The following is a 25080-nucleotide window of genomic DNA, read 5'->3' as shown; positions in this document are numbered from 1 at the left end:
GAAGTTGCTTAACAAGGTCAAGAACAAAGGGGATAGGGAACAAACAAAAAGAGAGTTATAAAGAATGTTACTGTGCCTAGTATCTGTGTCACCAGACAGTATTCGATTTAGCAACTTGAAATATAGTCTATATGTTTAGTATAATTACTCAGGTGATTATTAAGATTCTGTTGATCTGATTGGTCGAAGATTGCGTCATATCCTCCTAATTTTCAAAATGGCCGCTTAGCGATATGTTGATGTTTGACATGTTTGTGCGGAAGAAGTAAATAGGATAAGAGAATTTGCAATTCCGAAAGGCACTAAGATGCAGCTAAGTCAGGGGTGACACTTTTCGAAGGAAATCTGCGACAACCGTGTACTTGTTTAGTGAAGCCAATAAAGGACTTAATTCCTACCTGAAGCATCTTATCTCCGAGGACAATTTATAAAAGTCCGTAAACAGGCGAAGCCATCAACAAGAAATTGTGCTTTTAAGTGGAAAGTGCTATCGCTATCACTAACTTGTGATCCTAGAGTTCTACACCAAACAACCTGGTCCTTCTCCATCTGTTTTGATAAACGGGTCAGAGAAACCCAACATTCATTCACAGAAATCAATGCTTCGTCTCACTGAAGCGGCAGTAAAAGAATACTGACATTCTGCTTGAGGCATGTGCAGTTTATCGATTCAACATCTGATTTCGATTGAGCATGTGATCGGCAGACTGCACGTCTCTGTTGCGGATTGACGCGTGACGATTTGAAACAAACAAAAAACAAGGCAGGCTAATAATTATTAAATAATAGTTTAATGCTTGCTATATCTGAAAGTGATCAGATAAATATCCATTTGTTTCAAAGAGATCAGGGAAAAATGAACCATCGACTATCTAAATCTACACCTACTTGATTACTTTATGAAAAAGAAACTGTAAATATGCGATATTAACACAAAAAAAATCTTCGCGGGAATTTGTAACAAAACGTGCAAACCACTAACTTTGAAGTGATTACTCACACCAAACACAACAGACGTACAGAGCGCAATGTACCAATCAGAATGCATGTAAACAGAGTCAAGATCGGGAAAACACGTGCAAGCAAGTCACGATTGGGTTTGCTTCTCATTTGCTGAGAAAGTGGCACGTGAGAATGATGAATAATCAGTAAATGACACAGGCATACTCGGAAAAAAAAAATCCGAGTGCTCCTATCAGGAGTCGAACCTAAAACCTTCCCGTTACTAGTTCAGATGCTCTACCACTGAGCTACAGGAGACTCGTGGGAGCTAAGGCCGTTAAACTAGATTCATGAGACATCATATTATTTCCATCACATTATCTCCATGGCGCCACTCATTGATATTCAAATCCTAGCGGTATGCAGGATGTTTGTCCCATGGACCTAGTTTAATGGCCTTAGCTCCCACACGTCTCCTGTAGCTCAGTGGTAGAGCATCCGAACTAGTAATCTGAAGGGAGTCAGATTCGACTCCAGATAGGAGCACTCGGATTTCCTCTATTTCCAAGTATGCCAGCCTGTGTCACTCATTGAATAATACATCATTCTCATCTCTTACATATTCCTATTCCAATTATGTCTGTGTCATTTACTGATTAATACATCATTCTCATTTATGCACTAGGGTTTACATATTCCATCACATTATTTCCAAAGTGACACGTGTTTTGTCAACCAATCACATAACGTAGTAAAGCAAACACAAATTACTTTCGACACTCAATCGAAAACTGCTCTTAGCAAAGGAACTACTATCTCCTCATCCTTTTGATCATATATGTTGATCGACGATTAAGTAGAAACTGTCTACCTTATTTATAACTTACAAGATATTACCATACTGAAATTCAAATGTGTGTATTTCGAGAACTCTAAATGCTACTAAATTAAAACTAATAACAGAAAATTCAAAAATATGTGAGGATTGTCCCTGCTCTTAATTTGAATCAAAAAATTGCATTGCTGACAAGAAAAACTGCAACAAAAACTGCGAAAACACAAATCGCTATGTTATACAACTGCGATAAGCCAATGTTCTCATTCCAAGTGATTCCACTGTCCACGTTACTGACGTCCTTTTTCAAAAGAAACTTGCCATTTGTCGGGCACTCCTCGGCGGTGGGCGAACGGAAAGACACCTGCAACTGATAAACAAATATCGAATTATGCAGGGTTAGTGTTGAAATCTGATTTCAAAATAATTACCCACTCCGGCCGGGCGCATAACTAACAAACTGGAGGGCTTGGAAATTAAAGTTGCCATGTCAAGTTGTGTTCTAATGAAGTTTTTGTTGAATTTGTACATAATCAACTTATCTACCACTACTTCAGTTACTTTGATCGCAACCTACTAGCTACAATCAACTTCGTTTCCTCCGCCTCTTCTGGAACCTTTGAACTGTGATTAAATCGTTTCAGTCATTCTATCAAATGGAGTTCCAATTGTCTATTGCCTCGTACCGCGCTACCCCTGTATTTATTGAAGACTTTTTTAGTAAGCGCAACCTCTTAGTTCTCGGCAATTACACTGAATCAGTAGTTTTAAACTTGTTTATGCGCGCATGCGCAATAAACGAGTTATCGTGGTATCGGCTGAATTTCAACCGCTTGATCAGATGTAAAGTTTATATCAATTTAATCGGAATTTAATCAAAATCATAAATTATTCATGCATATGCGTATTGTGCATGTTTTCACCATAAGCTGCCATTACGGGACAAAAAACAAGAACGTAAAATCAACTCAACGAATAATGTATTCTTAAAAGAAAACAGCTAGTATGTGTGTTGCCTGCTAACTCCTTCCATTGACCGGATATTTTCCAAAAGTTCGACTTCGAATAACCTCCCTCGCAGACGCTCTTTTGGTTCTTCTCGTTGGGGAGGAAAGATTGCGTGACGAGCCAAAAGAGCATCTACGAGAGAGGCTACACTTCGATAGGCGGAGCTGCTCCTTTCAGCAAACATGAAAACCTTTAAAGGAGCTTACCCTAACAATCCGAGAAAACGACGTGACTGAAAGCATACGATATTCCATAGTGCGATAAATCCCCCTTCTTCGGAGTCAAACGTAATCGATATGATTAGGCCGCGTAAACACTGAATTTACATAGAGCCAAACAAAACATTTATTTCTCTGACCGAAATATAAAAAAGGAAACGTTCAATTAACATTAAAGATTCAAGACCATTCCGCGGGTGAAAGACGAAGGGGAAAGTAGGAAACTAAAACTTAAGCTTCGAAATAAATTTCATTCGGGGTCCAGCGTGAGCGATAAGATCTATTCACCAGAACATATGTAAACACTGAAAGTTTTCTAATGCACAGCGACAATCAACGCTTGATGTATTTCTGTATTTACGTCCACTTGGATAAAGCCAAAATAGCAATTTCAACAAGATTGAAAGCTTCTTCCGATGTTATGAACGTAGGAAGGAATATTACCATACTGAAAACAATAACATTTAGGTCACGTGCAAGGCAACCAAAATTGTTCACACGTATCATGTTTCATTTGGCAAGAACTAGATGCGAGGAAAAAATTACACATGTTCTTAGAGAATACACTGGACGCTTTTTTTGTCGATTGGTAATCACATAAACCACCAAAAGAACGTACACGTCCACCTTTGCGTTTCTTTACGTATCGAAAGGAATCAGAGGATAGTACCATTAAAAGCCTCACCGTGAATTGACGAGAAGGGTCACATATACATGTACATAGGCTGGCCTGACTGCGGAGCTTGTAAATACTGTTTATTGCGGCTAAATTAGCGGGAGATACTGATGTTTATGGTTACTGTGTGCAAGAATTTGAAAGGATTTAGGTAGTGATGTGGCTCTATAAAGCGCTACGCTGGATTTGTACTGGAAACTAGTAATTTACTTTGAAGTTCTTTTAGCGTTGCTATACAAAGCCATTCCCGAATAAAAAGTCTCAAGTAGACAACGCGACGTCTTTTCAACATTTTTCACTGTAGCTCTTAATAACTGCAGCATTGTATCATTTTAATAAACACAACAAAGTAAATCTCCTTCAAAAAACTCATTTATAAATCATAATCCCATCGACCTATCATGGTTGATATAACATCACGTGCAGTGGTTTTATATCCGATAAAACCTCCTCCTAGTTAGTATGCGGTGTTTAATGTTTTTCTCGTATGCTAATTTCCAACGTTCACAAAAGCATCATTGTTATGAACTCTCTGACACACGCTTTTCCAGGAATGTTTTCGAAGCCGTTCAAAAACTCGCAGCACGTGTTTTATCGGGTCTAAAACCACTCGGCTGCGCCTCGTGGTTTTAAGTAATATATCAAACATGAGAAGGTGTGTTTCATCAGATATCCAAACATTGAGAAATAGGTTGAAAAAAAACGAGGCGCAGCCGAGTTTTTTTTAAACGACTTCGAAGTGTTTGGATATCTGATGAAACACACTTTCGAGTGTTTGATATGGCTTCACAAATGATCAATAATTCTTGGAGAAATTCAAGGTTAAAGTTGGCAAAATTTTATGGTAATTAGGATAACATATCCAACCCACGGTCACGGTAGTGATTTTCTTTGTTTTTTCTTGATGCATTATTAATGAGTTTGAGAAATCCCGATAAAGCACTGCTGCTCCTGTAGACTTCCAGGAATTGCTTCAAATATCCTGAGAAACGTATCGCCGTATTAAACGGTATAAGGGGTATTGTGTTCCGTCAAAAAAGTTTTGATTTACGAAGAAAAAGTAGAATTGTTACTCATCCTCTTATGATGTTCATAAATCCCAGAATAAGAAAAGTCCAATAAAAATACACCTTTTCTCTCCTGTCACCGAACCATATATTTATTTCCAGCGGAATGAGGGAGAGTATCCTGAGTAATTCATTCAACACACATAAGGAAAAGATCATTGATCAAACTAACCTTTACTTTCCGAAATCAAACTTCACGTTATCTCCAATCAGCATGAAAGGCGCCCAGTTTCCCAAGTCAGCATAGCCGTTACTTCTCATCCACTTCATGGCCTGGTGAAGAGACTCACTGGCACTTTCCCCGCGAACAAGGTGTTTGTAGAAACGATTCATTAACTGTTCTGTTGCTTCGTCTGGTATGGGCCACAGGGACGCCAACACTGAGCGTGCACCGGATCCTAGGAAAGCCCGAGCGATTCCAACAATTCCCTCAGCTCTAACCTGTCCTTGGGCGCTGTGACAACAGCTGAGTACTACAAGTTTGGCACGCAGTTGAACTTGTGAAATGTCATCCATCGTCAATAGGTAGTCTTTCTCGCATGGAGTCGCGTTAGTGGGGCGTTCAGGGGCGAGGGCAATTTCTCCTCTTTCGGCATGACCATGAGCAGCAAAATGAATCAGACTTACAGAAGGTATCCTCTGAAGAACCGCCCGCTTAGTTGCTCGTTCCTCTAACAAAGGCTCAGCTCCGAGTAGTTCTGCTATCATCTCCGCTTCCTTTCTTGCAGAGGGCAAGCGACAATGGTTCTCTTCGCATCCCTTGTAAAGCACGTCTCCCACGTCCGGATCGCCCACTATCAGTGCTCCGGTCTGACTGTGATAATCTGCTGGACTGTCCCGGATGAGCCCAAGAGTCGACAAAGAAGGAACAATGCGGATCCTGTAAGTCTGTGAAAGGTGTTTCTCACTTTCATCCTTTAATGCTGCGAATGGAACTTTGTACAAGGAGCGATGAGGAACAATCACCAGTTCAGGTTCGTCAAGAAAGTTAGCCACGGGGGCGATGATCATTTGGTAACACTCGGCTAGGCTGGGAACAGGATTTAGGTCTTCATCTTCCTCGGTCTCCAATAGGCGAAAACCGGCCGAGCTCACTTCCCCCGATGCTGTATGTGTTGAGTCGTCGTTTTTTAGAAAAAACAGTGATCGATCTTCGCATTCCTCTTGACGGAGGACATTAAACCTTCTGAAGGTTTTCTCACTGAAAACTTCGTGAACTTGTCTTCCCAATCCCTTTTTAACAAAACATTGGTTGACGTCTACTTTACGGAAAAGTGTTGGCCTGTTCCCTTTAAGGACCCACAAAAACATATCTTGGCAAAAATATGAAACGTAGAGACAGTTACAGTCAATTTCGTTTTTCACGATCCTTTCAATATTAGGCCATGACAGCGGAGTGACTGAAATTTGTTGTTGGGCAGAATACTGACCTGAGATTAAGTCTGCCAGAGCTCTGCCTCGTTCAAGCTCTAGAACACAAAGAGCTTCCTTCACATTTCCCTCAAGACAATACATTGCGCTGAGTAATTGATAGGAATCACTGTGCTTGTCTAATAGGGATATCTTAAATTGGTCATTGTGTCCAAGAAAACCTCGCATTTTCTCGTACTTGTTAATGTTTGCCTGGAGATTCGACAAAGCATCATCTTTATTATTATCTAATATGGCATCGTGTACTAGGCCGAGGTGCGATTCTGCCTCTCCAGCTAAGTAACTTATCTCTCTGCTAATGGCAAGTGCTTTCTCGTGATACTCTTTAGCCTCAGCATATTCTCCGAGATAGTAATACAAAGTTCCCAGGTTCACATAACACTGCGCTTCTCCTTGCTTGTGGCCAATTTCTTTTCTGATCACAAGTGCGTTCTTGATGTATGTTTCGGCCTTTCCATATTCACCGAGAGATTTATACACAACTCCCAGGTTCCCATAACACGCCGCTTCTTTTTCTTTGGCACCAATTTCTTTTGTGATCACAAGTGCGTTTTTCAGGTATGTTTCGGCCTTTCCATATTCACCGAGATAGTAGTACACAATTCCCAGGTTCCCATAACACACAGCTTCTCCTTGTTGGTCACCAATCTCTTTTTTGATCACAAGTGCGTTTTTCTGGTATGTCTCGGCCTTTCTATATTCACCGAGAGTTTGATACACAACTCCCAGGTTCCCATAACATACAGCTTCTCCTTGTTGGTCACCAATTTCTTTTCTGATCACAAGTGCGTTCTTGATGTATGTCTCGGCCTTTCCATATTCACCGAGAGATTTATACACAGTTCCCAGGTTCCCATAACACGCCGCTTCTCCTTGTTTGTCACCAATTTTTTTTGTGATCACAAGTGCGTTTTTCTGGTATGTTTCGGCCTTTCCATATTCACCGAGAGATTCATACACAATTCCCAGGTTCCCATAACAGTTAGCTTCTCCTTTTTTGTGACCAATTTCTTTTCTGATCACAAGTGCGTTCTTGATGTATGTTTCGGCCTTTCCATATTCACCGAGAGAGTAGTACAAAACTCCCAGGTTCCCATAACACGTCGCTTCTCCTTCTTTGTCACCAATTTCTTTTCTGATCACAAGTGCGTTTTTCTGGTATGTTTCGGCCTTTCCATATTCACCGAGATAGTAGTACACAGCTCCCAGGTTCCCATAACACGCCGCTTCTCTTTGTTTGTGACCAATTTCTTTTATGATCACAAGTGCGTTTTTCTGGTATGTTTCGGCCTTTCCATATTCACCGAGAGATTGATAAACAGCTCCCATGTTCCCATAACATATGGATTGCCCTTCCCTGTCACCTATTTCTACCATGATGCTGAGTGCTTCCTCATAAAGCCTTTTTGCTTCGTTGTATTGACTTTGAAGGTAGTATAAATTTGCCAATCTGTAGGTTACCTGGCCTTCTTGGGATTTTATTCCAAGTACGTGCAGAAAGTGTAAAAGATTCCTACCATATTCTATCCCACTTGTGTAATCGCTAAAAAGGCAGTACGTCTGAAACAATGATAAGTATATCCCTGTGTATGCTAATTCAACAATTTTCTCTTCTTTAGCCAGGGCTTGTTTCTTAAGCAGAATCAAACATTCCTTGCACAACTCAAGAGCTTGTGGAACTCGCCTTGTGTTACGCAGAAATGTGGCAACGAATGTACCAATAAAGATGGTCGTTATAATTTCCTCTGTGTTGTCCATGATGGTATAAACTAGAAACCAGAGAAAGAAAACAAAAGCACAATAGTCATGAGCTGTTTGTGATACTGGCAAACCAGTGTTGAGCGGCCACCGTGTTTTCAAAAAGCGGTCAGTAACTGGTAAGGACGTCAGTTTTAGAGGCTATAAAATGCATGTATTTTATAACAGAGGCACTCAACGAGAACATTTGAGCAAAATACTTGAAATGCTATCTCTCCGTTCCCAGATCGCCCTATGCTCTTTTAATTTGTATTAAGACATTTTTTTGTAAGCTGTTAGCCGGACTGTTCAGATGCTTTAAGTGAAAATTTAACCTGCAGAAAGGTTTAGATAACGGAATTTTACAACCCGAATTAATTATCATTATTATTATTATTATTATTATTATTATTATTAGCATTATTATTATTATTATTATTATTATTGTTATTATTATTAATATTATTATTATTATTATAAGGGTAGTATGTCAACATTTGAATGCCAGATATATAAAATAAAAAACACACAAAGAGCTAGGCGGAGATCCGTGGTTAGCCCCGCGTCTAAGCTTACAATAAAATCATGTGATAAACAAAAAAAATCATTAAAAAATTAAAAAAATATTAGTAAAAAAAATTATGTTTTGAAAATCTTAAAATTATTATTACTATTATTCAGTATTATTGTTATTATTATTATTATTATTATTATTGTTGTTGTTGTTATTATTATTATTATTATTATTATTATTATTATAATTATTATGGTTATTATTTGTTGTTGTAGTTTAGGGTGGAAGTTTTGAAATTACAATCTCGCGTACAAGATAAACTTCGATCTCCTTCGTTCTACATATCTTAAAATCAGAGACACCCATGAAGCTCAATATCCTTTAGAATGTTTTGCTATGAGGAATAACCTTTTAAAAGAAAAGACAAAAGTGTCAAGTTTTATTTTAGGAATAAAAAAAATCACCCCATAAAAATTGATTTATTATTTACTTGAAAACGCTCTTACAGATTTTTTTTCTAATTTTGCCCACAAGTTGTCTAGATTGAGTAGTTTAAATCCCTAAAGTTTCATCATAATGTCTCTAACTAGATTTCGAGATAATCGACGATGTTTAAAATGAGAGGATATGCGCTTTCGTTGTTGTGGTAATAGCTGTTGCTTTGAAACCGATGAAAAAATTAACTTTGATCATATGTTGAAATGATTTAGTATGAAGGAGATCAAAGTTTATCTTGTATGTAAGAGGGTAGTTTCAAAACTTCCACCCAAAGTCCAAAAAGACTGCCACGAGCTTCCTTGAAGTGTATATTGCAGATTTATATATACAAAAACCGATTCTAAACTTAAAACTTGCTTAACATTTTCAAACGTCGTCATTTCCCGTTCGAAACAGTGCCATTTTGACTCCAAAGGTGTCGCTGCCGCGCGCGGCCAAACCATCACGTGATAAGGGTATGTGACGTCACTTTACTTGATAACAAAACAAAAATGGTGGCGGCGTAAAGCCACTTCACAGAGCATGCAGTCGTTCTTTTAGAGGTGGAGCGCCTAATAAGTACTGATTTCTTACAATAACGCGGAGGAAAAATGGCCAAACTTCTTATGAACCCGCAGCTTAAGACAAAAGCGTCAAAGTAATTGTAGTTAAAACGATTCAAGGTCTGCTAGTCTGCTACTCGAAGTTTCGCTGTTTTTTTACTTGAAGCTTTTGCTGTAGCTTTAAACGGCACTCGTGGTGTTTAGGGATCCGTCTCAGTGTGAGATATAACTCAAGAGGAAGGCCAACTGATTATATCATTTGAAAAACTGGACAGGTTATTCCGTGGTCTTTGTTAAATTCGGCGTGATGCTGCAACACGCGACAAGCGCGTGGTCTTCAGTGTAAATAAGACATGATCATGATGTTATAAATTTCGTCGGACATTTCTAAACTCGACTAGTTGATTAATTATTTTGATAATAGCTTTCCACATCTGACTGCAGTTGTAGTCAGTTTCGTCTGTTGCGATCTGTTTAAAATTCTGACGCAGCTTTTAAGATTCATTGCTGGTTAGTAAATTCCTGCAATTAATTTAGGAGTTGAAGTTTAGAAAAAGATGCTGATCAGTTGCCGAGAAGAGACAATAAATCAACTTCAAATCAATATTGATTCTTGGATGGAAGTTATTCCCGTTATTACCAACAAATGACCGATAACCAAATATCTCTGAGAACATGTATTTACAAAATTAACATTTAATAGCTCTTCTCGCAAGTTCACAATTCACATTCACATTCACAGTGATGGGAAACCTTTGTGAATTATAATATATAAATAAATGAGATGCCGTCCCTCTTTGTTTATCCCGAGTTATGTCTCTGTTCGTCCTCTATCTCAACACCAGTGCGAAATCGGTGTTCGACTGATAAACTGTGTTTGCAAGGACCACCGTGACAAAATAAAAGTACCAGATCCTGTAGTAAAGGATCTAATCAGCAAAAAAATTGTAAAGCAAATAATCTAAAAAAAGAGCAAGGCTGATTTCACGGTCAGGGAAGTATATTTTCCAATATTTCGAAAGGCACGGCCTTTCTTCTTCAGGGTATGTTTGAGACTGACCCTGTGGCAAGATACGTTACAATTTTAAACAGTTACAATAGATACCTGAGGTATCTATTGTAACTGTTTAAAATTGTAACGTATCTTGCCACAGGGTCAGTCTCAAACATACCCTGAAGAAGAAAGGCCGTGCCTTTCGAAATATTGGAAAATATACTTCCCTGACCGTGAAATCAGCCTTGCTCTCTTTTTAGATTATATAAAGTACGAGCATTCAGCTTCCTGTAGGAATTAATAGTTAGGATTGGTTGTTGTTTTCCCACTCGTAAAAGCAAACAATTGAACAGAAGGCTTTTGCCTAAACGCTTACAGAATTCGACACACAATCGCTTCCACTGTGCACAGTTTAACGATCGTCGAAAATCAACATGGTTCCCAACGGCATGTCTAGGCATTAATGGTTCGATACGACCCACGACGACTTAATTTTCTCCTCTCCTTGTTCTTGTTTGCTTTAGCTATCGAAAGATTAGAACACCAGCTGCTGAATGCGAATATTTTGAAGCGTTTTGTAACCAAAACACAACACTCCCGGGAACAATGACAAGTAGAGTAACGTCATTATGTGGTAAATTAGGTCCCAGTCCAGCGACAAAGCAGGAAAAAGCAGGAAAAGGCGGGTGTTTTTCCCCGATAAAACTTGTTTCCAAAAATTTTAGACAAGTTTTATTCTCAAAATTGTTCTGTACGCGCATTAAATTAAACTCCTAAAAACAGACAAAATTTTTTTTGTGTCATATACACTTTAAGAAAGTTAGGTTTCCCTATTATCATTATCATTATCATTATCATTATCATTATCATTATCATTATCATTATCATTATCATTATCATTATCATTATCATTATCATTATCATTATAATGTTCCTGAAAAGTCATGTTCTTACCTTTCTCATGATAATCATAAAATCGCTTGTAAAATGTGCATTTTACATGGAAAACCCCTAATTTTTTCACAAAGCAAACTTCTGGTGCCAATGTTATCTGTTCTAAAAGAAAAGCAAGGTTGCCTTAACTGCCACCGAAAAATGGCGTATTGAAATTTCCAAAAGGTAAGGAAATGACGAAAATTGGGGAATCTAGGAAGAAAAATTGCTAGAACTTTGCAAATTTGCCTAACAGATGATAAAGTCATTCCCCACAGCTTCATTTGTATTCCCCACGTTATCATCCATGTTTCAGAAAAGCGACCTTTTGACGAAAAAACATCTAGTGCAAGTATAATGTCTAGTACAGGTTTCAAAGTCAACCTCAAGACAGAATTGCCATTTTTGAGTTAGATGTCTCTAGAAGGGCTAAAAATAGATGATAATGCCTGGTCTTTTGTGACATAATAGTTATCAATGTATGCAACATTTCGTGAGGTTATCATGTAAATGGCACGAGTATTATAGAAGTAATGAAAGTTTTAAGACGAAATGCTCAATAGGTAAGGAAATGACAGTTTCTAGAATATCGTTTTTTTCTTCAAAATGAACCTCAGATTGGATGATAAACAAGTCCTGCTTGTTTTCTAGAAAGGTTAGGACGAATGAAAGTGCCAGCTAAGAAATAAGCACTTTGGAACGTTTTACAAATTTTTGACAATTTTTTTCTTGTTTTTAAAGGTAAGGAAATGACAATTTTATGCTAAATTCAAGGAACTTTACATTCATGTATCTTTTTTTTATTAAGCACTCAACTACTCAGACCTACCTATAAATGTAAGACTTGTTCTTGCCTATTAACACTATATTCGTTGACACATAAGACTTAATTGCCATTAGTGCAATCCTCTCGCATTGCAAAGCATTCTAGGTGTTCAATTTTCAACCAAAAATAACTCACAAGTACAAATCTTTCGACCGTACTGGATTTAAATCATATAAATTCACCATAGTAGGTGCTGAAAGCCAGACATACACAACTAAAGGCCATGCAAAGAAATCGAGCATTTGTCCCAAACGAATGGCTTCACAACGAGGGAAAGGTAGCTGTGTTTTCTATAAAAATTGTAAAGAAATGACAATTACTGTGTTGATTGATATCTTTGCCCTGTGAAAGAGAACTTTGAGTTGACATCCATAATAAGTATTTACGGAAGGAGACGCAAGCTTTGCCTCAATGTCGTGGCTTCTTTTTAATTTCTGATCTTTTTACAAAAGAAATTGGTCTTAATTGAGGTAAGGAAATGACAGTTTTCAGAATATCACGGGGAGGAAGATTTTACTTTTTTTGAAAAGTCCTGTTTTTTTATGTTTACTGGAATGATGTAAACGTAATTACTATGCTCCTCTGAAAAAAATTCGTTCCAAGCAATTGCGGAGCTAGAATTTTGTAAAAATTGTGAAAATTTGGTTACCATGGCAACGTCAGATGTCAAGGTCATTCACCAACCATACTAATTTGTTCCCAGGCAAGTTTTAAAAATAGTTACTGGGTTTGGTGGTGTTTGCTTGCATATTAAAAGTTAAAAAGGTTATAAAGGTTCAAAGTCAAAGCGGGTAGAATCCCCCTTCCCCCCTCGGTCTAGAAAGGGTTAACAGGTGCCTAGAATAGAAACCACAGTAGGATGCCAGTTTTGAGTACTGGGGCTCGCCCCTATGTGTTTTAACAAAAATGCCTTTTAACGAGAACAATGGTGTACACATAACACAAACATAAAAAAATCCCTTTGACCTAAAGATGGAGACATGAAATCTAAATGAAACTGACATCTATTCAACGGGTAAGAATACATTTGCAGGAAAAAAAGCTTTTTCATATCACATAGTTCAAACCTCACAGAAATGATCAAACTTCAAAGTTGGCTCATTTTTGACCAAAAACCCATGAACCTACCCCTTGGAAAAAAGTCAACTTTTGGACTTAATACGAATATTTCTTTTGGAGGCAAGTAAAATATTCTTTTAAAAGCTTCCAATGGAATCAGTGTGTCCGAAAACGTCCCCTGAGAATGTTTTAGGCCTCCCAAGGAACCAGCGACAAAAAAGTAGCCCATTCTCCGTCAGTTTGCTATCTTCTTGCTCGTCTTGGTCTTCGATTGGATTCTTATATTCCTTGACCCACTTGGAAAAGCTCTCCAAGGAACGGAAGTAGGGCCTGATGGTGGTTCCTTTAAGGTTTTGTTTTTCTTAGTCTTGGTCTGGCTCAAATGACTTGTCCCGCGCTAGACAATTCAAACCTGTACCATGTGAGTCCAACTCTTGGAGTATAATATGGACGTGCCTCGTGTTTTTAAGTGCTTGTGCGACAGGTGTGTCCCCACCCGCAATATTACGCTGGAACCTATAGAATTCGAACTGGCCGAGGGATTTCTCTCGAAGACTGTGGTGCATTTCGGCTTGTTGGTAATAGCTAGTCCTCCCATTTAGCGTCGCTTTTTCGGCTTGTTACTTCTTCTTCAACGCCCTCAGAATCTGAGCCGAATGTTGACATGTCGTCTACGTCTTTTTGACCCTTTTCGAAAAACGCTTCCCGAGCAGGGTCGTATTCAGGGTCGTCTTCGGAACTCTTTGACTCAGATTCCTAATTCTCAGAACAGTCGGTAGATTCTGTTTCCGTTCCAAAATTGCTGTCTTTGTCGCTCTTTTTCTTTCTTTTCTTTGGTGAGCGCAGTGACATCAGTTTGCAACCTCTCTGCCTTTCTCTTTTTACCAAATTTATTATTATCAGTTTCAGTAAAACAAAACCCTTCCCTGAGAACTGGGGTATAGAAACTTATGTATCCAATTTTGCAAGGTTTTCAACTGCCCGAGTGTTCGGTTCCAACTGCGATAGTGCCAATATGCAATGCCCCCAGTAGCGTGCTTGCATTACGTTTTATTAGCTCATCTTGGCTATACTAAATTATTTCATTCTTTTGGAGAACAAGTAAGCATTCACCTCAGATTGCCCTTTATAACAATTATTTGAATGCGCGGAAAAAGCCATTTAACTACCATGTTCGTATACCGGAGTAGTTTTAACTTTAATTTGTTGATTTCATTTAAGCACAGCTTTGCAATTATTATTTAGTTGTATTGTGTAAAATATAATCACATCCAACGTATTTTACTATTAGTCTATATTTATTGCCAGGACCTATAATGATATCAGTTCTTACTTTTGCCAAAAAATGAACGAAAAAACTTATTGTAAATAAAGGCATCTAACTGGATGAAGGCTGACCAATCGTTGATTTGAGACGGGCCATAATTTTAACAAAAAGCACTGAAGACTATTTTAGTCATAAATTACTGCAAACAAGTAAGTCGTCGAAAGTAGTGTCTTTGTTAATGATTCCCAATAAAGTAGAGAAAATGTTCCTGTAAGAAAATGACAATGTAAGGAAAATGCAATTTGTGGTAGGGACATAACATTGTCATTTCCTTACTTGTAAGGAAATGACAAAATTGAGGTAAGGAAATGACACTTTTTCGTAAGGAAATGACAATGTCATTTCCTTACTGTAAGGAAATGACCATTTTTTTGTAAGGAAATGACATTGTCATTTTCTTACTGTAAGGAAATGACACCTTTTTTGTAAGGAAATGACAAAAAGTAAGGAAATGACAGTAAGGAAATGACGGAGGAACATCATCATTATCATTATCATTATCATTATCATTATCATTATCATTATCATTATCATTATCATTATCATTATCATTATCATTATCATTATCATTATCATTATCATTATCATTATCATCATCATCATCATCATCATCATCGTCGTCGTCATCATTATCATTATTATGCAGCAATGTAAATGTCTATATGTTGATGAAGCTAAAAAGGCACTACAGGACCCTATAGCGTAACCTAAAGGCCGTTGAAAAATTTCTCCAGTGAAAAATTTAAAATTGCTTCATAGATAAAATCACCCGAAACCTAATAGTTGTTAAAAAAAAAAGAAGTCCTTGTAGCACGTGAAAATGATAAAATGCTAAAAAAAATAATAATCCAATCTCTAATTAAAATACTCGTTTCATCGTTTCTGACTAGCGGATCCGCTGTTTATGGTGTAAAAATTCTCAGGTCATCACTTTGAAATGGCGTGCTATGCTCAGACTTCTTGAGAGGACGGCCTTCTGCAACTTTAGAAGCTCCTCTTTGCTTCTTGGGACAAACGACATTTTCTTAGAAGTTAGCCAATCAGGATACGCGAATTTCATTAACGGCCACGCCTCCTTCCAAAGTCCAACAGGCAAGTGACGCAAAAACGAATTATTGAAAACATGTCGTTTTGTATTTTATGGTTAACTTGTAAAACAAGTTTGTTGGGTGGCCACGGTAAGGCGCGTCGCACTGTAAAACCTGTATTGAAGTTCCGCCTCTTTTCGAGTTCGCAGCATCCTTTGTGCAGTACAAATAGTGCTTCCCATTATTTCAGTTTTACCGTAACAGTTAAACGAGCGAAAGTAGAGATTTCATATACACACATCGATGTTACACTGTATTGATTATTGCAATCTCGCCATGCTCCCAAAGACGGGGAAAACGTTCAGCTAATCCATGCTGATGTAGTCCTACACGCATTTTTCAGCTGGTGCATCGTGTTTGCTATCGCCTCTGTAATTTGTAAGTTCTCTTAAACCTCTAAACGTTTTTCAGTGGTGTTTACCCTCTGCTTTCTAAATCAAATGACTTATGGTCCATCAACTATTTCCGCTTGCCCACAATTGAATGAAATGCGTCACGTGACTAGCATACTCCAAATAAAAGAGGATGATGACATCAAATAATATTATTCAGAATTCAAAGCTAAAACGTTAAAGAAAAATACTAAACTTCCCTTATTGTAACTTTGCTTTTACAAACGTCTCTTGTTTAATAATCCCTCGGCCTGATTCCCCATAAAACGCACATCGACTGATTACCCGTTGTATTGAAAAAAAAGGCTTCGGATATTTTTTCTCGGAAATTTAATATCTGTTTCTTCTAACTCACAGTTTTAATCTTCACGGAACAGATAATGGCCACGAACAAATAATCTCTGCGGTATGTTTTTGCCCCATATAGCTGTCGACGTTATTAGCCGGCGCGGGTCGCTGCGACCGGCGGCTCCAGTAATTACGATTTTGTAGGTCATCCACTCCAGGCTTACCTTGCTGATTTCACTGCTTTTTCCGCTTGGCCAAACAAAGGTTCATAATTCTATTGCTTTCTCTCCTTCTGATTTCAAAATTTCTTGTTAAACGGAGCAAAAACCATAAGGTTCCGTACTAGCTTTTACGTATTCATCATTCTATATTCTTTACAGATTTTCTTCGTAAGAAGCGTTAACATTTTAGGATAACACAAGCAAACAGCTGAATAATTTTCAATCTTCATTATCAAAGTGTATATTCCCCTCACTGCTTTACGTATGTTTTCTGTTCTTGTGTTTGGGAGAATTAGCATAATGATACCAAAACGTTTTATCTTTGGTGATCAATTGGTGTCTTCTTATTACAGGCCCGTAGCAAGGCTAAAACAACTGAGGGGGCTTAGCAAAATGGTGAAACAAAACTACCACCCCCTTCCCCCCCCCCCCCCCCCCCACTGTCACTCAAGAAACAGACGGATTTGGGAGTTTAAGATGCAACGAGAACATCAAAAAAACATGGTAGATTTAGTAAGTAAAACAATAATTTTGCACCTAGATCACACTCTTAGGTACCTGTTTTTGCCTTTTCTTTAACGTGGACTGCTACGTAAAGTTTCCTAATTTCACGTTTGAAGGACGACGCAGAAAAACGACGACAAATTTTTCTTTCTCTTTTTAAATTTGGAATCGGGCAGTAAGAATCCGACTGCAGGAGAATTTTTTTTTCTCTGGTCCTGAGGACATATAAGTGTGGCTTTTTTTGTGTGACAACGCGGGAACACTCAATTTTTATGAACTAAGGACATTTGTATTGCTTAAAATGAGCGGATGTCTTAGAAAACAATTAGTTTATTTCGACAGCTTTCACGGCTTCAGATTGGTTGATTTCAATCCAGTTTGATTCTTATTTCCGATTCCCAAGATAGGAGTACCTGTTAGTGAAGGAAACTGACAGGTAGTGAACAGACTACTAAAGGTTGTGAAAAGGCACTTGCAGCGTCAAAATTCAACATTAATTTGTTTTAATTATATATTTTAGGGCACATTGTTTTTAACTTCCAAAAATTCTGGGGGGGCTCAAGTCCCCCTTGCCCCTCCCCCCGCTCAGGCCTGTATTACCTGTATGTTTGAACTTGAAGTGATATTGTAAGGAGAATTACCACTTAGACTACATTTTCATGCATCAAATCTTCAACAGACTTTTTAACCCTAAGATTGTCTTCTGAGCTCTGCTCGGGATAAAAAAGTAAGCCAGCAATGCGACTGATTATCGAAGTGAAAGAAAGGTCGAAACTGTAGAATAAGCCGGTTGAGCGGAAAAAGGAACTTTCGTTACTAAAAATGCAGACATATGTAAATTTAGCATTCTGTCATGCGCAGGGTAAAAAAAATTAACTTCAAATAAACAAATAAATAAATAAATAAGGATTTATATATCCTTTGTAACCATTTTGCCAATAATCTGTTGAAATTATATCGCCATGAGTTTCGCCCCCCTTCAGATTGATAATTCTGCTGCTTTTCTCTCCTTCATGTTTCAAAATTTTCTTATCAAACAAAGTGAAGGTCCGTACTATTTCTTCGTATTTAGTCGTTCTCTAACAAAAATAAATGGTTGTTTAATGAAACCTACAAATTCCCTCTCAGAGAACCCAACGAGAGGATGTAGCAATATCTTATTTCCCGGCCCGGATTTACTTGCTGTCGTTTGGTTTACGAAAATGCCGGCCAACCCTTTTATCATTACGTTTTGGAATTTGTCCTTCTTCGGGAACGAAAGAAGTTAGTTTTACAGTATAACGACATTTTGACCTACTATTTTGCCGAAGAAAACTTTAATTTTTTTGTTGTTGTTTTAAACTAAATCCGAGTTTCTGAGGTGATTTACAGCTTCCAAACAGATTTTCACCGAAATAAACCGTTTGGTCTGCCCCGAACCCTCTAGCTCTTGAAGGATTTTTCACGTAACAAGGGCTCACTAAACGTTTTGGGATCACACAAACAAAAAGCTTTTTATAGTGAAAATAAATGAAAGATTTTGACACGACTGTGTTACTATTTGTTGTTAGTAGAATGAATGTTATAATTCCATCAGGGGCGGCACCCAACGGTTCACCGTTCGGTGGATATCTGTTCGGAAGGAGTTCATCGCCTCAGAAATTCGGATTTAGTCGTACTTTGTGGGGAGCAAATATGTCGATCCATAAAAATTGCGAAAAAAGGTCAGCTATCATTGTCCTACCTTGTAAATTCTGACAATAAAATTTCCTTCCTTAAAACTTTCTGTGACTTAAATTTTCAGCTAAAGAACCCGAAAAGATCAATCAGTATTTCTAATAGTTTACATGAATATGTATTTCAAAGAAGACAAAATGATTTTGGAACACAGGAGACAACAGTTGAAGTATTTTGCTTAAATTTTCTGGTTGGGTGTCCCTGTGCTATACTTGACTAGCAGAAATACAACAAATTTTCAAAACATCTTAAACTTACCACGATGCCTCTTACAGTCACAAATTGTCTCAATGCGCAATAATCGTAATACACACGGTACGTCGTGGCGAGAAAAAGGTCGTTTATTAATAGCACTGAGAACTCGAAAAGAAAATACGCAATGTTCGGAAATGATGAACGCAAAACTCGAAAACGAAACACACAAGGCTCGAAAACCATACATCTAAAAACTCGAATACAAAAAAGCCAACGTTGAACGATAAAAACTAAACTAAAAATCTATCTAGCGGCGTGTCGCTGCGACTGATGTCTTTAGTAATACTGATTATACAACAATATTGTTTTCCTCTGTTTTTGTAGGTCTTCTCCTCAGGACTACCTTGCTTTTTTCGATCACTATATCCAACTCTTTACAGCCTAACTATCTGCGTATATATTCTCACTGCTCTTCAGTATTAACGTGTATATTCCCCTCACTGCCTTACGTATGTTTGCTGTTCTTGTATTTGGGAGAATAAGCTTATTGATGCCAAAATTTTTTATCTTTGGTGGTCAATTGGGGTCTTCTTATTACATGTATGTTTGAACTTGAAGTGATATTGTAAGGAGAAATACCACTTAGACTACATTTTCATGCCTCAAATCTTCAACAGACTTTTTAACCTTAAGATTGTCTTCTGAGCTCTGCTCGGGATAAAAAATAAGCCAGCAATGCGACTGATTATCGAAGTGAAAGAAAGGTCGAAACTGTAGAATAAGCCGGTTGAGCGGAAAATGAACTAATTCGCCACTAAAAACGCAGACATACTAAATTTAGCATTCTGTCATGCGGGGCGTAAGAAAAATAAACTTCAAATAAACAAAATATTCAACTAAATAAATAAATAAATAAATAAATAAATAAATAAATAAAGAAGGATTTATATATCCTTTGTAACCCTTTTGCTATTAATCTGTTGAATTCTATCACCATGAGTTTCGCCCCCCTTCAGATTGATAATTCTGCTGCGTTTTCCTTCTTTACGTTTGAAAATTTTCTTATCAAACAAATTGAAGGTCCGTACTATTTCTTTGTATTTCATCGATCTGTAACAAAAATAAATGGTTGTTTAATGAAACCCACAAATTCCCTCTCAGAGAACCCAACGAGAGGATGTAGCAAAATCTTATTTCCCGGCCCGGATTTACTACCTGTCGTTTGCTTTACGAAAATGCTAGCCGACCTTTTTTTTTACGTTTTGGAATTTTTCCTTCTTCAGGAACGAAAGAAGGTTAGTTTTACAGTATAACGACATTTTGACCTACTATTTTGCCGAAGAAACCTTTATTTTTTGTTGTTGTTGTTTTAAACTAAATCCGAATTTCTGAGGTGATTCACAGCTTCCAAACAGATGTTCACCGAAATAAACCGTTGGGTCGGTCCATAACCCTCTAGCTCTTGAAGGATTTTTTACGTAACAAGGGGTCACTGGACATTTTGGGATCACACAAGCAAACAGCTTTTTACAGTGAAAATAAATGAAAGATTTTGACAAGACTGTGTTGCTATTTGTTGTAAGTAGAATGAATGTTATAATTCCATCAGGGGCGGCACCCAACGGTTCACAGTTCGGTGGATATCTGTTCGGAAGGAGTTGATCGCCTCAAAAATTCGTATTTATAGTCGTATTCTGTGGGCAGTAAATATGTCGATCGTTAAAAAGGCGAAAAAAGGTCAGCTATCATTCTCGTAGCTTGTAAATTCGAACAATAAAATATTCTTCTTTAAAAATTTCTGCGACTGAAATTTTCAGCTAAAGAACCCGGAAAGATCAATTTGTATTTCTAATAGTTTACATGAATATGTATTTCAAAGGAGACAAATTGATTTTAGGGGAACACAGGAGATAACAGTTGAAGTATTTTGTCTAAATTTTCTGGTTGGGTGTCCCTGTGTTATACTTGACTGGCAGAAATACAACAAATTTTTAAAACATCTTAAACTTACCACGATGCCTCTTACAGTCACAAATTGTCTCAATGCGCAATAATCGTAATACACACGGTACGTCGTGGCGAGAAAAAGGTTGTTATTAATAGCACTGAGAACTCGAAAAGAAAATACGCAATGTTGGGAAATGATGCACGCAAAACTCGAAAACGAAACACAAAAGGCACGAATCGAAGACCATACATCTAAAAACTCGAATACAAAAAAAAGCAACGTTAAACGATAAAAACTTAACTTAAATTCTAATTACCCGCGTATCGCTGCGATTGATGTCTTTAGTAATACTGATTATACAAGAATATTGTTTTCCTCTTTTTTTGTTGGTCTTCTCCCCAGGCCTTCCTTGCTGGTTTCGATCACCATATCTAACTCTTGACAGCTTAACTATCTGCGTATATATTCTCACTGCTCTTCATTATCAACGTGTATATTCCCCTCATTGCCTTACGTATGTTTTCTGTTCTTGTATTTGGGAGAATTAGCATATTGATGCCAAAACATTTTATCTTTGGTGATCAATTGGTGTCTTCTCATTACCTGTATGTTTGAACTTGAAGTGATATTGGAAGGAGAATTACCACTCAGACTACATTTTCATGCCTCAAATCTTTAACAGACTTTTTAACCCTAAGATTGCCTTCTGAGCTCTGCTCGGGATAAAAAATAAGCCAGTGACTGATTATCGAAGTGAAATAAAGGTCGAAACTGTAGAATAAGCCGATTGAGCGGAAAATGAACTAATTCGCTACTAAAAACGCACACATACTAAATGTAGCATTCTGTCATGCGGGGCGTAAAAAAAATAAACTTTAAATAAACAAAATATACAAATAAATAAATAAATAAATAAATAAGGAAATATATATCCTTTGTAACCCTTTTTTTTAATAATCTGTTGAATTCTATCACCATGAGTTTCGCCCCCCTTCAGATTGATAATTCTGTTGCTTAACTCTCCTTTACGTTTGAAAATTTTCTTATCAAACAAATTGAAGGTCCGTACTATTTCTTTGTATTTCATCGTTCTGTAACAAAAATAAATGGTTTTTTAATGAAACCTACAAATTCCCTCTCAGAGAACCCAACGAGAGAATGTAGCAAAATCTTATTTCCCGGCCCGGATTTACTAGCTGTCGTTTGCTTTACGAAAATGCTATAGCCGACCTTATTTTTTTACGTTTTGGAATTTTTCCTTCTTCGGGAACGAAAGAAGTTTGTTTTACAGTATAACGAAATTTTGACCTACTATTTTGCCGAAGAAAACTTTATTTTTGTTTGTTGTTGTTGTTTTAAACTAAATCCGAATTTCTGAGGTGATTTACGGATTCGAAACAGATTTTCATCGAAATAAAGCGTTGGGTCGGTCCCTAACCCTCTAGGTCTTGAAGGATTTTTTACGTAAGAAGGGGTCACGGGAAATTTTGGGGTGACACAAGCAAACACCTTTTACAATGAAAATAAATGAAAGATTTTGACACGACTGTGTTGCTATTTGTTGTTGGTAGAATGAATGTTATAATTCTATCAAGGGCGGCACCCAACGGTTCACAGTTCGGTGGATATCTGTTCGGAAGGAGTTGATCGCCTCAGAAATTCGGATTTAGTCGTATTCTGTGGGGAGCAAATATGTCGATCGTTAAAAACGCGAAAAAAGGTCAGCTATCATTCTCATAGCTTGTAAATTCGGGCAATAAAACTTCCTTCCTTAAAACTTTTTGCGACTTAAATTTTCAACTTTTCAACAATTTGTAATAGTTTACATGAATATGCATTTCAAAGAAGACAAAATGATTTGGGAACACAGTAGACAACAGTTGACGTATTTTGCTTAAATGTTCTGGTTGGGTGACCCTGGTCTATCCTTGACTAGCAGAAATACAACAAGTTTTCAAAACATCTTAAACTTACCACTATTCCTCTTACAGTCACAAATTGTCTCAATGCACAATAATCGTCACAGAATACACACGGTACGTCGTAACTGAGAACTCTAAAAGAAAATACGCAATGTTGGGAAATGATGAACGCAAAACTCGAAAACGAAACACACAAGGCTCGAAAACCATACATCTAAAAAATCGAAAACAAAAAAGCCAACGTTGAACGATATAACTAAACTAAAAATCTAACTACCCGCGTGTCGCTGCGACTGATGTCTTTAGTAATGCAATTATACAACAATATTGTTTTCTTCTTTTTTGTAGGTCTTCCCCCCAGGCCTACCTTGCTGGTTTCGATCACTGTATAATTTAACACTAACTCTTTACGGCCTCACTATCTGTGTATACAGTATATTCTCACTGCTTTACGTATGTTTTCTATGTTGCTATTTGGGAGACTTTATTTCGATGGCAACACATGTTATCTTTGGTGATCAGTTCGTGTCTTCTTATTACCTACACGTTTGATCTTGTAGTGATATTGTAAGGAGAAATTAAATCAGATCAAATGTCCAAAAATTGAGCTACTGTTTTCGAACAATGCCTACAGTTTTTTTAATTTTTTCAAAGTTAAAATTTACAACGTTCTTATACACGAATTGGAGTAACGAAAGAGTTGTAGTTTACAATACAGTCTGCTAGACTACATTTTTATGCCGTAACGTTTATCCCACGTTTTGACTGCATTTTGTCCCTTCTGGCTTTTTTTATAGTGAAAAAGAAATTTGTCAGTTTTTCGTGCGCCTGTCCAGTTATTGATCATAAATTCTGTTATAATCCTGTCAAAGTTGCTGTGAATCCTCACTAGTTTGACAACACATGGGGCAGTTGCATGAAAAACTGACGTCGATTAATTAAGGTTACCGTATACCTTTAGAGGTGTTACGCGTCTAGGCGATGTAGCGCGTCCGGTTTAAGCTCCATATCAAATTAAAGCTTATAGAGCTGGCTATCACACTATACCAAGAATGTTGAAATAAAATGAGTTGTCAAATTTTTAGCGCTGTTTTCTCGAATCAATTTTTCACTTGAATGGGACACTTTAAAGAGCTAAACTCAAAGGGAATTTCTTCGTTTGCCTTTAAATTTGGACAGTAGCTAACGATGATCTGCATGTTAGATTAATTTTCTTCAGTGTCATGGCAGAGCATACGGTTTGCGACAACAAATATATACGTTCACCTCTCTCAAGCTATTTTTTAACTGCTTTTGAGTTCAGCTAATTGCAGTAATACTTTGGTCTAGAAGAACATGAGAAGGTAAATAGTCGTTGTTTTGGTCGGCATACTTCTTGGAAAGCTTTGTAATCTATAATAACTTTTAAGAGAAGGGATAATTCACCGTCCGTACAGCTGAAGGCTTTATGTCCTTCCTCTATCGATTTAGCCTTCTTCGGTGCCATTTTGAAAGCTTCAAGGTGTATTCTGCGCATGCTTACCTCGTAGAAACACCTGCTCCTCTTACTTCGATTCAGTACCGAACCATAACAGACTGGTCCCGTGTCGGTGTGGCCTTACGTTGATAAGCAGAACAGTGTCGTGTGAACAGAAATAGTCTGTTCCAGGAGAAAATAAGCAACAAAATCCAGAATCTGTAACGCCCCGGATAAACAAAAATAAACTTATGAAAAATAGATATATGTAATCAAATGGTGACGAGTGAAATTAGGAAATTTCCTAATTTCACGAGTATACAATTTGATTACCTTTTAATATCATGGGTGACAAATTACCCCCACAATCGTGGTCGGTTCCGTCTTGTTTACACACGCAGGCAAAAAACCACTCGAGTGCTTTATCCAACTGGCCAGGACGAACCGTCTCAGGGTTTTTCTCAAGGCCATTTTCGTCACAACAGTTCTCAAAACCCCTCACCCATTTAATTGTGCTCATTCGCGTACTTAGGTTTTCTGTAGCGTCTTTTAATGCCGTAGCTTCTTTCTTCCGTAACATCTTTAAACTTGGGCGCCATCTTGGCACTGAGATGAAGGAAACGTTGCCATAGCAATTTTGTAATTTCACATGTAAATTATAAATTAACGCTGAAATTTCGCGCCAAAATTAAGGAGTAATTTGTCACCCATGATATTTATGAAATAATATACCTTTGTAACCT

General features: G+C 37.5%; 2 protein-coding genes across 2 annotated transcripts in view; both read right to left on the bottom strand.

Annotated features, from left to right (window-relative positions):
- Positions 1–19152, bottom strand: part of LOC146463903 (uncharacterized) — a 60375-nt gene extending 41223 nt beyond the window's left edge. The window contains exons 1-2 of the mRNA XM_085083889.1: positions 19075–19152; positions 6582–7946 (exon numbers count right to left, since the gene is read on the bottom strand). Of these exons, the coding sequence (XP_084940015.1) occupies positions 6582–7935 (1354 nt within the window). The 5' untranslated portion in view covers positions 7936–7946; positions 19075–19152. The remainder of the gene's footprint in view (positions 1–6581; positions 7947–19074) is intronic.
- Positions 1591–6735, bottom strand: LOC146463904 (tetratricopeptide repeat protein 28-like). Its single transcript, XM_085083929.1, has 2 exons — positions 4919–6735; positions 1591–2147 (listed from the first exon to the last, which is right to left on the bottom strand). Exon 1 carries the CDS (start codon positions 6343–6345, stop codon positions 4921–4923), a length of 1425 nt encoding a protein of 474 aa, XP_084940055.1. The 5' UTR covers positions 6346–6735; the 3' UTR covers positions 1591–2147; positions 4919–4920.
- Positions 19153–25080: the final 5928 nt, after the last annotated feature.

Source organism: Pavona decussata, unplaced genomic scaffold, assembly GCF_977016875.1.
Source record: "Pavona decussata unplaced genomic scaffold, jaPavDecu1.1 SCAFFOLD_174, whole genome shotgun sequence".
NCBI classification, from domain to species: domain Eukaryota; kingdom Metazoa; phylum Cnidaria; class Anthozoa; order Scleractinia; family Agariciidae; genus Pavona; species Pavona decussata.
This window is presented reverse-complemented; position numbering and strand designations above follow the sequence as displayed.